General features: G+C 46.2%; 1 protein-coding gene across 2 annotated transcripts in view; it reads left to right on the forward strand.

The window, feature by feature from the left end:
• AMOTL1 (angiomotin like 1) overlaps positions 1-16652 on the forward strand; it is a 79691-nt gene that overhangs the window by 26796 nt on the left and 36243 nt on the right. For both annotated transcript variants that reach the window (XM_048294578.1, XM_048294579.1), the window contains 2 exons: positions 5286-5432; positions 7914-8799. In XM_048294578.1, coding sequence (XP_048150535.1) covers positions 5286-5432; positions 7914-8799 — 1033 coding nt within the window. The remainder of the gene's footprint in view (positions 1-5285; positions 5433-7913; positions 8800-16652) is intronic.

A 16652-nucleotide genomic window follows, 5' to 3' on the forward strand; every position in this document is an offset into this window, starting at 1 on the left:
GCTGCTTGCTCACATCTGGTGTGCATTATGTGTGTTGGATTTTAGTCCTGCAAGATATTGCTCTGCTCCTGTGAAAATAATACTAGTGATGCTTGTTCAGTCCTCGCAGGGCTCGGGAGCCCTGGCAGTGGATGCGAGGTTCACAAGCAGAATTATGGGGTGTGAGGATGAGTCAGCCACCCCAGAAGTGACCTGGAAAACTTGTGCATTGACTGGGGAGCTGTTGATGGAAAATGATCACCAGTGGCTGCCTGAGCCCCTGCACTTCATCGGAGCTGTGGCTGCAAAAGAATCCCAGCGCTGCTGAAGGAGAGCTGCTGGAGGTACCAAAAACATGCCTTGTGACATTGTTAGGAGTCCAATTTTTATACCTAAACCAAGAAGTGAGACACATGAGTTATTTTTTTCTTCCCAGCTTTGGGAGAGTGGCATGGCTATGGGGCTGGGGTATGGCAATCCCTGCTCTCACAACTGTGCTAATGCTTAGGAGGGGAAGTAGGGTTCATGGGCCAGGATACACATGGAGGGGTGTCCAGCCTCAACAGAGGGTCCCTGTGACCCACTGCAGGGACTGATTGGTCCACCCTGGGCAATTCATGGTACAGCCTTCGTGCAGCCCCTGGAATGTTGGAGTGCTTTACTGTCCTTTTATTTTCCTTAAACAATTCTCTTCCTTTTTTGACCTGAGATTTTTATGCAGCAACAGGGCAGAGAAAATATTTTAAATGTGGAATAAGGTATTTATACTCCTTTTTGGCACAGCTGTGATACAGAAGGACAGATGTGGGCTTGGAAATGATGTAGTTTTTGTTCTGTCTTTTTTGGACTTCCCTTACATACTGTGGCAGGATTTAAAGGAAAGTGTAAAGCTGCCTTACTTACTTTTTAATTTTAGATGATTGCTTTGGATGATATTTGAAACACCTCAGTTTCTGTTGAACTACTCGGTCAGTAGGGTACAGATTAAAAGGATTTTTTGGAGGTCAACTCTGTGGTTTTGTTTGGCTGGGTGGATTTTGGGTGGTAGAGGAGGAGTTACACATGCCAGCAGCATGGGCTGTGCTGCGGGCAGCCACATTATGTTACCTGGGTGGGCAGTGGGGTGTGATGCAGAAACTCATTAGCTGGACTCTGCCGTGAGGTGTTGCCTCTAAATAGCACCAAGCTGTGTTTTCACAACTGGCATCATTTGGTGTTTTGCTGAAGATGAGAGTCCTAGTACAGTTTGGCTGTAAGCAAACCATCTTCTCTGACTGTTTTCGTAAATTTGTTTCTTGGGGATGCTGTTATTGCTCTAAAAGCATGGCTTTCCTCTCATGTCACAGCAATGAGCTTCCTATGTGGTTTGCTTTAGATCCTTTTCAAAACCAGACTGAAACCACATCAGAAACAGGAAATATTTAAGTGTTGCTCCACTGTCTCTGGGTCCTGGCTGACTGTCTGGTGTTAATCTTAGCAACTGATTCATTTAAATAGTTCTGAATCTTCAAATGAATTGCACTGCTGTGCAATAACCTCCAGGATAATATGTCTGCTACTGTACAATGGAATGTGTGCTTATCTAAAAGAAAAGGAAAACAAGTGAATTGGTGTCAGGCAGTCACTTAGATGTAGGAGGGTCAGTAGAGATGCAGAAATGAAGGCCTGGAGCAGCTGCCCAATTTAGCAAGGACTGAACTGGGCCAGAAATGCGGTCATGTCTTACAGAGCTGGCTATAAGAGACACTAGATGTATGGCAATTGAAGGCGTGATGTCTATGGACTGGGCTGCATCCTGGCATTCTGGGGCTGAGGGGGCTGGGCTGCCTTTGGGAGCGGGAGAGGAGAGGGCACAGCACAGCTGGCAGCTGCCTGCAGGCACCTACAGACATGATGAGGTTGGTTCTTCTTGGCAGTGGCTGTCACAAAACATGGGGCAGCAGCTGCAGCAGCTGTGGTTTATGGTTTGTTTGGGCTAGATGTGGGTAAAAAGCCATTCCCCAGGGACACGTCCCTGAAGGGGTGATAATCTTCATCCTAGGTTGCCCTCAACTGGCTTCTTACTCATGGCTGCTGGGCACCACTGCTCTGGCACCAGGAATCAGTTATAGGGATGAAAATTGCTCTTTTGGTGAGCACTGTAGAGGAATGCGGAGGTCTGGGAAAGGAACAAATGCCTGAGCATTGGATGGGTGCCTTGCACCATGTCAGAGCTGGGTGTAATAAAGCCTTTCCCTTCAGAGAGTGGAGCTGGGATTTGGAAGGCTCCAGTGACAGCAAGGAGAGAAAGGAAAAGGGCTTGTGCTTTGCTCCAAATGGCTTGGGAGGTTCCACTAAGCTTTCAAGTGGTGCCTTACTGCCCATGATCTGGATTTTGGTTATGTGCCAAACACTGATCTTTTGGCAACTGTTTTCTGTGTTACACAAAAACTGGTTTTCTGTGTCAGTTACAGCTGACATTTTATTAAAACTTACTTTGAATGAGCATAAAATATTGTTACATCATTTTTAATGTCATAAGACATCATGACAGCATTTTATAATGATAAAACATCAACATGGGTGCAGCACAGTCCAGTAGTTTCTGCCTGGATTTGGGCTACTTGATTTTGACTCTGATATAACAGAGATCAGAAACTGAGCAGTTTGGCAGATGCTGGTATTTACCAATCCTGATTTTAGTAGAATATTGCTCTGCCACGACTACCAAGGACAAGGGGTTAGGTGAGAATTTCTGATCCTGTTAAAGAAAAAACCATGTCTTTGTTCTCGATCTTGTAAAATTTGAAACCATGACCCAAGGGTGCCTACAGACTCGAAATGCAGAAGGCGAGGGTACAGTTTTACTAACAGTTTATTTCTTTTGAATTCTCTTTGGTTAGTGATGAGGCCAAGCCAGTATCTGCTTGAAGCTGCTTGTCTTCTTCCTTCGGTGTGCAGGTTTTCTTTGCTTCACCCCAGTCTACCTTTTATTCATAAAACAAGCTTGGGGTTGAAATGCACTGGTTTCATACAGGATTCCAAATTCCAAGGCAGAACTGTGGGTGTGGAGGAGCAATTAAGGGTGTCTTTAATCCTATTCTCTACCAGAATAGGCCAATAATTTTTGAAATTAATTTACTTGAGATTTTTTTTGGGTCTGTGTTGGCATCAGCACAATTTACAGACCAGTCTCCTATGCTTCTTTTCACAGACATATATGGTTTAGATCTACTCAAGCAAGCAATCTTTCCCTCTTGCTCTCTAAATATAGATAACTGCCATACACATTCATGCATAATATGAATGGTAAAGTGATGAATTCATTAACATTTTGCAGAAATGTCTATTTCTTTTCCTCTTGGCACAGAAGAAAATAGTATCTTCATGCCTGTAGAAAAGATAGGCTGGATCCTACCCCCTTGTTATCCCCCTGCTGCCTTGCTCCATGCAGTTGCATGGGGTTAGCGATGACCTGTGTAATATATGCAGAGAGATGCAGTTAACTGAGCACAAACCAAGCAGTTAGGATTTATAAATCCAGGTCATTTGTGCATGACTCTTTCTTTCCTGCAGAGCGGGGTGCTGCAGATCTCTGTGTTTGTGGGCTTCCTGACCCACAGGGGTCGGTGGATGCAGCACTGGTGCCACTTTGAGCATTCCACCTCCTGCTCAAGCAAGTCCTTGGCAGTGGCTGGTGCTCGAGGTTGATGACCATTCCTTTAGCCTAAAACCTGTGACAACCAGTGGGGTGAGTTGAGAGTGAGTCTTCTGTGTCCCTGCTGTGTGCCAGGGTACTTGCAGCCAGGAGATGCTCATTTCCAAGGTTTGAACCTTGAAGAGCCTCTCTTTACAAAAATCTCAGAAAAATGAGAAAGTGAAAAATAACAAAATCATAGAACAGACCAGGTGGGAAGGGATCTCAGCAGATCACCTGGTCTAACCTTTTGAGGGAAGGAGACAATTTAGATGAGATTATCTAGGACAGTGTCTAATCGCATCCTGAAAACCTCCAGTGATGGGGAGTCCGCCACATCCCTGGGCAGGTTGTTCAGTGAGTGATTGTTTTCACTGTAAAAAGTTTCATCCTGATGTCGAGATAAAACATCTCTTAGTGGAACTCATGGTTGTTGCCCTTTCTCACGGTAGCTCCTTGTGAGGAGAGGGCCTCTTTCCTCTCAGTAGCCTCCTTTTAAATCCTGCAAGACTGTAATGAGAGCTCCCTCACAGCCAGGGAGAAAGGACCTAACTGCTTCAGCCTTTCCTCACAGAACAGGCTCTACAGCCCACTGATGATCTTTGCGGCCCTCCTTTGGACCCTGTACAGTCTGTATCTTTCTTGAATTGTAGGGTTATGCCAATGTCATTTGTGACCTGAAATATAGGGACAATCCAATGTCATTCCTGGCTTAACGCTGCTGTGATGCATTTTGTATCAGCTTCTTAAAACAAGCACCCCTGAGAACAGATTTAGGATGGGCCCTGTTGTTTGCCAAGTTGCAAGCAGAAAAGGCCTGAATGCTGTGTAAGTGCTGCTCAGCAGAGACTAAAACATCCCTGCGTTATCAACAGTGTTTCCAGTGCAAATCCAAAACACGGCCCCACATCAGCTACTGAGAAGAAAATTAACTCTACCCTAGCCAAAACCAGCTCAGTCCAGTCATCAGTGTCTGTAGCATGCTGGGGCTGGGGCATGCAGCTCCTGTGCAGTTGATCTGCCAGACGAATTCCCATGGCCCTCCAGCTACATCCACTCCTTACCATATTAAGAACATCTGGACAAAGTGATTTATAAACTCTCTCCCTTGATAGCACTGGTTGTATTTTATGTCTCAGCAATTTTCTGTATTGCTAAACTATTACTCATGGGCAGATTTTGTGGTAAGGCCTTTCCCAGACTATAGCCCTATTTAATGTGTGGCTGTGTCCTCAGCTTTCCTTCTTTTTACCTATTCCCTTGTTCAGTTTTATGCTGGCTCTGTTGATTTCATCTCCTGGGGCTATGCCCTGATTTGTGAGCTTGTGACTTGTCACTGCTAGCTCTTACAAACCTTTCTTTGTACCTGGACTGAGGACCTTGTAGCCGAGGGTGGGCCAATGCATGAAACAGCATTGGTGACTTGGTGTTTTGCCTCTCCTTCCTCAGAGCTACTGTGTTATTTGGGAGGTGTGGACTGAAGAGGTGGTTTGCTCACTGGCCTCAGAAGGGCTCCTTGGCACCCAGCCAGGCTCAAGAAAATTTTTTTTGACTACTATCATAAGTCATGGCTTCATATTTTGTCATTCATGTGGTTTCTTTACTGACATTCCGTTCGTCTTTCTTCCAGGCTCCACATCTGTTTGTTACAAGCCTACCAGCCCAGTCCAGGTACTGGAAGACACTGGCTTTCTTTACCAGGATCACCAGTTATTTGCTGGCAGGCATGAAGTGTCTCCACTAGCGGCTGAAGTGATCAGTGCCAAAGAAAAAGCTGGTAAGCGCATGGCCACACTTCCGTATGAACCCACTGCACTTACTTCCAAGTTTTCCCCAAATCATAAATCGAGCAGTTTAAACCATTTACAAATAGTGTTTACAGAGTTGAAGGCCAACTTCTCATTCTTGCTAGAGTCAAAGTTGCCTTTGGCTTGTGTATTGTGACCCACCATTGCTTGTTACCTGTACTTGTGGAGGATGCAGCATTTCCACTTGTCCTTCAGGACATGGTTGCTTTTCACTGCACAGCCGGACCAATTTCCACAGCTCTTTTGCTGATGGAGCAAGACCATAGGCACTGTGGAAGGCTCACTGTGGTCAATCCTTCTGGACTTCAGTAATAGGCAATTTAAAGTACATCTCCCAGATACAAGGATGATAACATCACTAGTACAGAAGTGGAAATCCTGATGTGTTATAAAGAACTGCCTTGACTGTGTGATGTTGGCTTTGTCCCCTTTCCTCAGGCTTTTCTCAGGCGTTGTCTTACAACCTAGACTGGAAGCTTTCTGGTGTGTTAGGGAGACGTTATTCCTTGTCTGCAAAAATGTCCCTTGTGGTGAGGCTTCTGTGTGCTGTGATAACATGGATAAAGCAGCAAGAGTTTGCTGTAACTGCAGGGACATATAAGGCGGATGGATACTTGGCTGTTGAGCAGACAGGTAGATGGAGATGTGTGTGTCTGTGCATCTTCCTGGCTTAGACCCCATCCCGAGGAGCTGATAGCCCCTCTGAGAGGTGGTGGCCAGGCTGCAACCCCAGCGAGTGAGGCTGGCAGGCAGATAACATGGTTTCAGCGAAAGCAGGAGAGGTGTGTCTCCTAGGGCAGGTGTGGAGTGAAACAGCCTGGGAATCTTCTCTCCCTCTTGAGCCCCACAATCATCTTTAAGGCTTTGCCACAGAAATGTTAGTGGAAATGACCTCATTGTTAAAGGCTTTTCTTTCCCTCTTGCATCTGGGTTGTATATAAGTTATCCCACAGCATGTGCAGTAACGGGTGAAACCTCCGGGAAATGACCAGACCTCAAGAGAAAGTTTGTTTTTAAACTGCTTTTAAATGCCAAAAAACAAATGTAATTCCTGACAAACTCCTCTGAGAATTGGAAACAGCAGGAGAAAGAAAGTTGCCAAGAACAACCTCAAAAAACCAAACTGCAGACATCACCTCCTTCTTACCTAGGGACATTGGAAGACTCTTCTCACTTTTGTCTGCACTGGAATCTTTCAGGAACATTCCTCTGAGTTCAGACGGCGTTCAGATAGACAGCTTACAGCACTTTTGGGATGGGTGTGGAAGAAGGGCTGCAGGAGGGAGGGATTCCAAACCTCTCAGCCATGGCTATAACACAATATGCTGAGTTGAAAGGGACTCATTGGGATCATCAAGTCCAGCTCCTGGCCCTATGCAGGACACCCCAAGAATCACACCATCTGCCTGAGAGCATTGTCCAAATGCTTGTAGGTGCTTAGCTCCAGGCAAGCTCCATTCCATATGCAGTGCAAAGATGGTGCCATTGGCTCTGAATGACTTCAGTAGCCTGTGTTAGGGTTGTGTAGCTAATCTGTCTGTGTTTTTTTTTTTAAATGCTGGCATTACATCTATGACCATAATGCCTTCCTTGTGTTGACCCAGCAAAATTACAACAGTTAGTATTGACTCCCTTAGAAACAGTGTTATCAGCCAGAAGGGAAATTGCAGTTTTAGAGGAACATGCCGGAGCACAGATTATTCTCCGACCTTTAGGGTCACTTTATTTTCAGTTCCATTTCACAGTTTTCCTGTGACACATTTTACATTTTATTTTGTCATGGCACACAGTACACTTACGACTTCGTCCATCAAAAATACAGTAGTTGGTATTGCCATGCAGGCTGCCTCTGTAAGTTGTGCAAGCCATCTCCAGGGAGAGGTCAAACACTGGAACAGGCTTCCAAGAGAGGTGGTCAATGCCCCAAGCCTGTCAGTGTTTAAAGAGGCATTTGGAAATGCCCTTAATAAAATACTTTAACTTTTGCTGAGCCTTGGATTGGTCAGGCAGTGGGAGGAGATAATCATTGTAGGTCTCTATCCCATCCCATCCCATCCCATCCCATCCCATCCTATCCATTTCAGAAAATACCAAATTTCCCTGTGATATGGAATGTCCCTTGTTGACTTGGAGGGGGGTTCAGAGCTGTGGGTATGGGATGCATGGAATATTGTGGAGGGGAAGGCCAGGGAGGGGACTGGAATGTGTTCCTAGGGGTCACTGCAAACAGAATTAGGGGTGGGGGACAAAGAGGGAGCAGTGCTCCGCCTCCTTTGTTGGCTTCCAGCCATGTCACCTGTGCTGCCAGGGGAATCCTTGCAGGGCACTGCCCATGAGGTGCATCCTGGGCACGGGGTCACTGTTGTGGGACGTAGGAGGGGAAAAAAGAGCAGGGGGAATTAGACCTCCTGGACAGCAGAGCTAATGGCCGCCTCTCTCTCCCTGCCCAGCCGAGGACACCCTCTGCACCCTGCGCCCACCCAGCTTCCGCCGTGTGCCAGAGGCGGAGATGCGAGGGGCAGAGGAGGTGGCAGCCGGCACCGTCCTGCAGCGCCTGATCCAGGAGCGGCTGAGGTATGGCAACCCCAGCGAGAACATGAACCTGCTGGCCATACAGCACCAGGCGACGGGCAGCGCCGGCCCCTCCAACAGCACTGCCAGCACTCTCTCTTCCGCAGAAAACCTTGCTCCCGAAGACCTGCCAATGGTCCAGCCGTCAGGGCGGCAGGAACCACAGGGGCAGGAGCACCAGGGGGACGGTGCTGCCATGGAGAAGCAGCCCCGGGCCCCGCAGCCCCCGCACAGCACCGAGGAGCTCCCCACGTATGAGGAGGCCAAGGCCCAGTCTCAGTTTTTCCGTGGCCAGCCCGCACCACCAGCCACCGCTGCCACACCGGGTTTTTATGGCTCTTCCAGCCAGAAGTCCAGGACGGAGGGGAGGCCGACAGTGAACCGGGCCAACAGCGGGCAGGCGCATAAGGATGAGGCGCTGAAGGAGCTGAAGCAGGGCCACGTCCGCTCGCTGAGCGAGAGGATCATGCAGCTCTCGCTGGAGAGGAACGGGGCCAAGCAGCACCCCCCAGCCCCAGGAGGTGGGAAGGGTTTCAAGGCAGCCCCACAACCTGGCAAGGCCACAGACCCGCGGGGCCCGCCACCTGAGTACCCCTACAAAGGCAAGGCAGCAGCCCCAGGCAGCAAGGCACAGGAGCACGGGCTCTTCTATGGCGAGCAGCCGGCACAGGATGTCCTCAAGGCTGCCTACGCCACCCCCCAGCCCGCCCGGGCAGAGCTGGCCCTCGTCCGCTACCAGCCACCCCCTGAGTATGGGGTCAGCAGGTAATGGCCATTGGGGGTGGGTCTGCGGGGCCACCTGGTCCTACACTTGTTGGAGGAGCCGGTGTCTGTGGGGCTTGGGCCTTGTGTAGACATGGCCACAGTGAGCTGTAGCTCCAGGCACGGGGGGGGACATCACACCCTGCAGTGGGGACATAACATCCTGTGGCTGGGATGGCAGGCCTGGCTGGTGGAGGCACCTGTATCTCCCCGAGCACTCTATAAAGCTTGTATGCCACTTATGTGCTACTTAAACCTTCCCACAGAGCTCACATGGGGCTTTCACGGTACAGGGCCCCTCGTGCCAGGCCTCCCCGTGAGCACAGGTTTATTCCAAGCGCATTAAAAACAATCCCGTGTTTGCTGGCTGTGTGCTGATCCCTACGAGCAGTGCAGGTCCTGCCTTCAGTGGAGAGGTGGTGTGTTAAGGGCTCCTTTTCCTTGCTGTACCTGAATGCAAGTGTTTCTCTGTCTCATCCCTGTCTCTTTGACCTCTCAGACAGTTATTTTGCTGGGTTTGGAAGTCTTAAGTTGTTTGGTGTGAATGTGAGCGGTTTCTGTGTTGCAAGCTGCCTCATTGGGTCTTTACTGATCCCAGAATCCCCAAAGGTTTTGTTGGCATCACCTTAAGTTGCACGCAGTTATTTTACCACAGCACAGGCACAAAGAAAAGGTGATACAACTGACCTGGCTCTTTCTGTCCAAAATGTGTAAAGCATGAAATGCAGGAGGGAATGCTCTGCTTTTCCATGTTTGCAGAAAGGATGGGTTTTGTGTCAAGACAGGTAGAAACTCAAAGTATAGCTTCAGTGACAGTGGCAAGGTGACTGTGACAAGTGGTGGGCCTGTGCTGAGTCTTTCTCCAGCTACATGTATGGCCACTGTGTGGAGTTTATGCAATTTTTTCAGAGCAAGATGGTATTTTTAAGACCTCAGCAAAAATGCCTGTTTATGCAAAGAAAGACCTATATGAATGTGAGGGCACCTGGGGCCATGCTTTCCTGCAGTTGTTTATTGTGCTAACAAACATCTCCAGCACCAAGCAGAATCATCCCCACAGAAAAGGAGCTGGTTTGGGTATTTTTATCACTCTTGGAAAATGCTGGTTTAATAGCCACAGAGTGTTCTGGGTCTGTGCAAGTGAGTGGAGCTGGGTGCTGCATTCACTGCTTCTGCTAATGGGGAACTGGGAAACCCTTTGGGACCACTTCCAGAGCTTTTCCTAGTTGCCTGATCAGCAAGGTTAATGCTGCGAAACCCTTTGATTCAGTGCAGATTTCCATGCCAGTCCTCAGCAAAGGCTGCATCACCCCAGCAGCTGTGGGGAGAAATCCACTGCCTCGTGATGGTGGTCACTGCTCATTCCTGGCAAGGCAGCATAGTTTACTCCCAAATCACGCTGCAGGGGGGATGTGTGCTGTTTTCTTTGCATGGTGCTGGAGCAGTCTCCCTCCTGTCAGGTATGGGGTCACCAAGGGGAGGGATCTGTGCTGCAGCAGAGGACTGGCAGCGTGACAGAGCAGAGCTGCTATGGTTTGCACACTCACTAAAAAAATCTTCAGTGGTATCTTTCTTGCAACTCATCAAGGGCCTTAATACTTCTCAGTCTGCATATATCCCTGCTGGCTATGCCAGGAAGCTTATAGAGATGTAGGTTAGGAGGTTGGCATGGCCGGGGGTTGTTTCACCAAAGCTAAGTTTGCTCTAAGGTGTATGGTGTCTCTTGTGCTTTATTTAAGGCAGTTCTGGGTCCTGATGTGCAGATGGTTATTTTCGGGTCCTTCTTGGCTCCCTTTACATGGTGCCTGGATTTTGGGGAGGTTTCCTTTCAGTGAATAGGGGAACATTTGGCTGTGCTCAGATGTCAGAGAGTGAGCCTCTGGGTCTCAGCAAAGCGATGGTCTTCATCCTCATCTCAGGCTTCTCTATATTTTTTAACACAGGAATGTCAACCTTTCACTTTCCTTGGGTGCACTGAAATATTCATTGCTGGCATTACCTGGCCTGGTTCTCAATTATTATGAACTGGTGTCACTAAGAACCAGGAAATAAACTCACTTAGTTTATTCTCCTGTGCTTATCCCAGTTTATAACTGGTCCCATGGTCTGCAGGATCCCTGTATGGCTCTGTCACCCAGGGAGATTTGGTTGACAAAAGCATTTAGGAGGTGACTGTAGTCCCTGTGTGTTTATTCATCACTTGTCATTTCTCTATCTGCAGCAGCTGTGCTCCAGTGCATCCTTGCATGCATCTTGGGCTGCATGACAGGATGGGCTTGCCCACATCTGGGATGGTTAAAATGCAATTTCACAAAGTAGTCTCTGCACCAAATATTCCTGTCTTTGGAGAGGATAAAGGCAGTTTACCTGCTCAGGGATATGAGCCCTGTCTTTACTAGAGGATTTGTCTGGGCAGCAGTCCCGAAGCACTGCTGGAGGAGGCGGCGGGGGCTGTGTTACACTCCTGGGGTGCTCCCAAACACAAACCTTCCTGTGGCTCTGCACTTGATCAATGCTTCTCTCCTTACCTGGGCTCTGGGGAGGCTCACTGCATGCTGGCTGGGATGGAGGACCTTGATAGAAGAGGTTGAGATAAGGGACTACCTGGTTTCATAAGGTTAACAGTAGGGATAGGGTTTGGAGAGGCTGGTTTTTCTGTTAGAGGAGCAAGCGAGGTGAGGAATTTCAGCTTTCATCTCATCAGGAGGGTCTGGGAAAGAAGCTGATGGAAACAGAACTTTGCTTATAGTCAGATGGGAATCTCATATACCCCAACATCTCCTTCCCTCTGTCTTGGTCATATCAGTTCCCCAGCCCATCCATCCTGGCATGCTCTGGATAGGGACCACGCAAAAGGCTTCTATGTTCCAGAAAAGAGGAGAAACACAGTGTGCATCAATACAGGAAAAGCATTAACAGATACAAGGAATGGAAAAGACCTCTAGGGTCATTGATCCCCCACTTCCCCCCCCTTCTTTGACAAGGGAGATGTGGCTGGAAATGGACCAATGCTGGCAGGGAGCTGTTGAAGGATAATGGAATAACTGTAGCTGCTGCTTAACTTCCTTTTTTGGTTTTAACTTTTTCTTTTGCACATGACTGGTTTTAAAGGAAGCATTGCCTTTATAATCATCAGGGTGAAATATTGAAATTTATTGTAAATTTCATGATAATCGGTGTTGTACTGAAGAACTCCTAGAGTCATATGATGTTGTGGTAGTCTCAGTATTTCTACAAATTAGACTTAGTGACTTCTGTTTTATAGACATCACAACTGCAGAGCAGAGCTTGAACCTTGAAGCTTAAAGGACAAAACAACCAGAAGACAAATAAAAATGAACCAGTATTTTTTCCTTTTAAAATATCAGTATTTTTAAGCCAGTTGCTTGATGCTTGGGGCCCTGACTCACGACTTCTGAATGCTTTAAGTTGGCCAAGTATAATAATCTTTAGAAAACGTTTCCTTTCCTAGATGTGCAGCTATTCCTGAATGGTGTCTTTGCTAACTTTCCTTAGGTGCAGGTTCAGAAAGTCACAGCTTGTTAGGCAAAAGGGCTGGGAACTAATCTAATTTACTTTTTTGCACAATGCCATGAATTAATTCCAGTTTGTGAAACATTCAGTCCTGGAGATTATAACAGTCTCCATCTGGAGAATCCATCACTGCCTTTACAGCCTTGTTCCACTAGCTAATTGCCATCTCTGGCATAGATCTCCATCTTAGTTTCAGGCTGTATTTTCTAGTTACCAGGGATTTTGCAAAGTCTTTGTCAGATACAGTGAGGAGCCCTGTGCTATCAGTCCTTTAATATGTTTAACAGATGGAGCCCGGAGCCCTGTACTTATTTCACTGTTGTCAAAATCCGTTTTTCTCACTGTGGAAAGCTAACCTGAACACTGCTTCAGTACCAGCTGGACCAGAGGCTTATCAGGTGTAGTAACACCTCTGATTTGACTCAGTGTTCCTTGTTTACATAGCTCATTAACACTTGCAGTTGGCACCCTGGGATCTCCGCATACAGCTTGTTACCCGGTCAGGCATGTGAGGGTTGTCACAGCCCAGGATAGTATTTTCCACCCTTTTACTCTAGCTTGCTGTATTTATTCCTGGATGGATGATCCTGGACCAGCTCAAGTCTGTATTGTTTCTCCATGTCCTGCTTAAGCAGTGATCCAGATCACTCGGTGCAATGAATCCTCTTCATTGATCCCAGTGGCCCTTGTCAGATCCTGGTGTCTTTTATTCAGAATGATTTTTTTCTCTTCACTATTAATAAAAAGCGTGTATAATGCAAATGAAGCCTTGAACTGGAAACTCGGCTGCTTACTGAGGGGAATTAATTTGTGGTACATGCATAAGACAATCATGCAGGCACCTTTTCATTCTGATTTAATCCATGCATTTTGAAAGACAGCATGCAGAATCAATGAAAAGAATAAATCTGGGCTGTTTTTAAATACATCCCATTTTTTATGTGCCTCATAAAATTCCACCCTGCCAGGATGTAGAAGTCTGTAATTAACTGCTGGAATAGTCTGCTGCTTCTCCAGTTATTTGTGTATTTATTCCCCCTACACATATTACTGCTGTTTTCAGACAACCTGTTGGTATTTACTGATTCGACCACGTCTGTGGCTGCTGACAGGACACAAGGAGCTTGTTTTCTGAGACAGCCCAGGCAGGCAGGTTTGCTGGCAGTGTGGATGAGCTGAAGGATGTTACACCCAAACTGACTTGTCCTGGCATTTCTCGGCAAGGATAGCCCAAACATGAGCGTGGGTTGGATGCTGCACTTCCATCTTACGTGGATGCTGGCAGCCCTGCGGAGGAGCTTTGCTCTGTATCCTTTTCCTTCTGGTCTAATATGCCTTACATTAAAATAAATGAAAGGGAAATGAAGCTGTTTCCGTGGCTTGGGTGATGCCCATGTCATTTCTCCTTACCCTTCTCTATTACTATCCCAGCTGGTTCTTCTAGAAGTGCAGAGGTTGAGGAAGGCACCTTTTCCTTATGCTGAGAGCCTGTTCTGAGTGTGGCTCTCTGAGAGGAAATACAATATCCTGTCCCTCTCTTAACTACCGAGGATAAGTTTGATACAGCATATATCTTTTTAGATCATAATTTTGACCTGAAAAATCTTTATGTAATTGTGCCAAAGAAGCTGGGCCAAGTCTTTCCAGAGCTAACAAATGTCACCAACAAAACAGTGAATTCAAGAGATGTGAGTCCAAGTCTGCAAAATGCTTTTTGAAACAAATACTTGTGTTTACAAGGTGCTGCTGCTATTGCTGATTCCATAAGACAGAGAATACCATGAGGGCCCTGTCTGGGCTATGGCAAATGTTCTCCCATTTCTTTCTGTAGCACCATTTAGTGGTGGATCTATAGTTGTGTTTCCTTGAACCATGACCATCAGACTGGGCTTGCTGACTTTGCCAGGATCCTGTTTTTTTCCTGCGTGGTTATAATACTGTTTCCTCCATGTTATTCACAATGAGACAGAAGTGTTTGAAGTCTGCTTCGTGACTGCAGAAATCATAATGAGATCAGGTAGACACCTAGGTCTGAGGTTAGTAGCCAGACTGAAGGCACCCAGTAAATGGGCTGGAATAAGCGCATTTCACACACTTTTTTACTCTCATTGTAAGGTAAAAGCCTAAGGCAACTTCAAAGAACTGCACCCCAGAAATGCCTTATTCTCATCGCTGTCTCAGCCAGAGCATCCACAGTAGATGCATGAAGTTGTGAGATAAAGTTCCTTGGGAGAGTCTTTGAAAGATGAAATAGGCCAGTCTGCCCTAGAGGCAAAGGAAGGCAAAGAATTCAGAGAAAGACGAGCTAAATAGGTTAGAGGAGGGCATTTTAATTATGAATGTAAATGCCATGGTGTGTTGGAAACAAAGTCCTTGCTCCACCGGCCCCTTTCCATCTCTAGACAGAGGAGAGCTTCACTGTACCTGTAGCAAGGCAGAGGTGGAATTTCCTTTCCAGAACATTTACAGGCATTTTCATTTTATTACTAATGCTGCGCTGCTTTATCCAACAACAGCTCTTCTGTATTTATGATTTCCTGGTCATCAACAGCAAGTGGACTTTATAATTAATTTTCCTTTCCAGGTTTCTTATTCCTACATAAAGCTACAAATTGTCCCCAAATTCCTCTGTCTTGGTAATTCTTGCTCCCAGGTGGGCCAGTAGAAGAGGAGTATTAAGACCATGCCTAAATTTGGGGGCTTGGGCAGCCCCAAAATCTTGAGGGACTTCTTATGAAAGTGAGATCTGTGGTCAAGTATTTTGCTGAAGACACTGTATTACAAGCTATAGGTAGTAAGCTATTATATATGTATTACAAGCTATACATTTGTGAAAAGAAAGAGAGTGCTTGGTGACCCCAACACAGTAGCCCTTGAAAGCCTTACTGCCTGCTGGTGCTCCTTAATTTTTTTTCTTTTTTTCCTTCTTTAGAATACATTGCAGAAGCTTATGGGGGCACTACTTCTACAATAATGTTAACAAAAAACATGCTTTTAATAGAAATGCAGCTGAAATGTTGCAGAGACAGCCAAAACTCATAATGTTCCACAGTCGCATGCTTTTAAGAAGGATGATTTTCAACGAGAATGTGTTTGGCTGAAAGATTTTAACCTGCTCTAATGCAGAGTAAGATCAACATTTAAAATACAGTAGAAGCATTGTGAGAATGTCATTCTTTACTAAGCCCAAAGGATCTCAGGATAATCCCACTTGCTGTGTTTCTTTGGAGCTTTATATGAGAATTTGCATAGGAACTAAGCTGATGTTATAATATTCCTATTTTTGCAAATGTTGATTTGTTAATATGAATTGCTGTGTTTATTTTATTCAATATATACTCAGAGATTTTGCAGTTGGCTAAGTCAGAACTAAATTGGGACAGATTAAACAAGTAAAAAGCAAGTCAGAAACGTTAATTTGGTTGAACAGCTGTGTAGCCAGAAGTATAAAGTCAATTGTACCTGTTCAGTTTCCAAGCTGGAAAAAAACTGGAGAATCTCTCCTGTAGCCGTGGCTACTGAGACTCTGGTGGCTGGCTGCTGCTATAGGGTGTAAATCTTTAGGAGCTCAAGAAGTCATTTGCAGTTCCATAAAATAGAGATTTCTGTGGTCTTTCCTTCCTCTGTATGTAAAGATAGACAGACTAAAGTGACAAGAAAGGTTTGATGAAAGGGTAAGATTTTCCAGAAGTACAGTGTCAAAAGTTCATGCGAGGGTCTAAAGGGTGAATCTGTGGACAAAGATTGCTGTGCTTCATAATGAAAAAGAAAGATTGCTGTATCTCCACTGGTTTAGATTCAGAGATCAATTTAATTCTATTGCTCTACGCTATTCCCTTAAAGAAGTGAAAAAATCTGTACTTGCATCAAGTCTTCCAAGTCTTCTACTTTCTACTGAGTGTCTTTGTAGGGGTGTAACTGTATCCAGACAGCTGGGCTTTTACTTGCATAAAACCAGCTGTGCCTTTTCTTTCGGTAAAGACAAACAAGCTCACACTTATCTGAATTCATTGCTGAGGTAAAACATGTGAGCACAGACTGGCTGTCAGCAGTGTTGAGGTCTGAGTTGTCTGAGTTCGTGTTCACTTGTGCAGCATCTTTTGCTGTGAGTGACATCCCTCACTCATGATATTACTTACTGTTCAGATTTTTGAGCAAAAGAATATTCAAGTCCCACAATGGGGATCAGGTCCCCTGCCAGGTTTGCACACTGGAGCACCAGAAGGAAAGGGGGAAGGAAGAAATTTTTTATGCTGAGGGTGGTGAGGCACTGGAACAGGTTGCCCAGAGAAGTTCTGGATGCTCCATCGTGGGAAGTTCAA

The sequence above is a fragment of the Corvus hawaiiensis genome, chromosome 2, assembly GCF_020740725.1.
Source record: "Corvus hawaiiensis isolate bCorHaw1 chromosome 2, bCorHaw1.pri.cur, whole genome shotgun sequence".
Classification (NCBI taxonomy): Eukaryota; Metazoa; Chordata; class Aves; order Passeriformes; family Corvidae; genus Corvus; species Corvus hawaiiensis.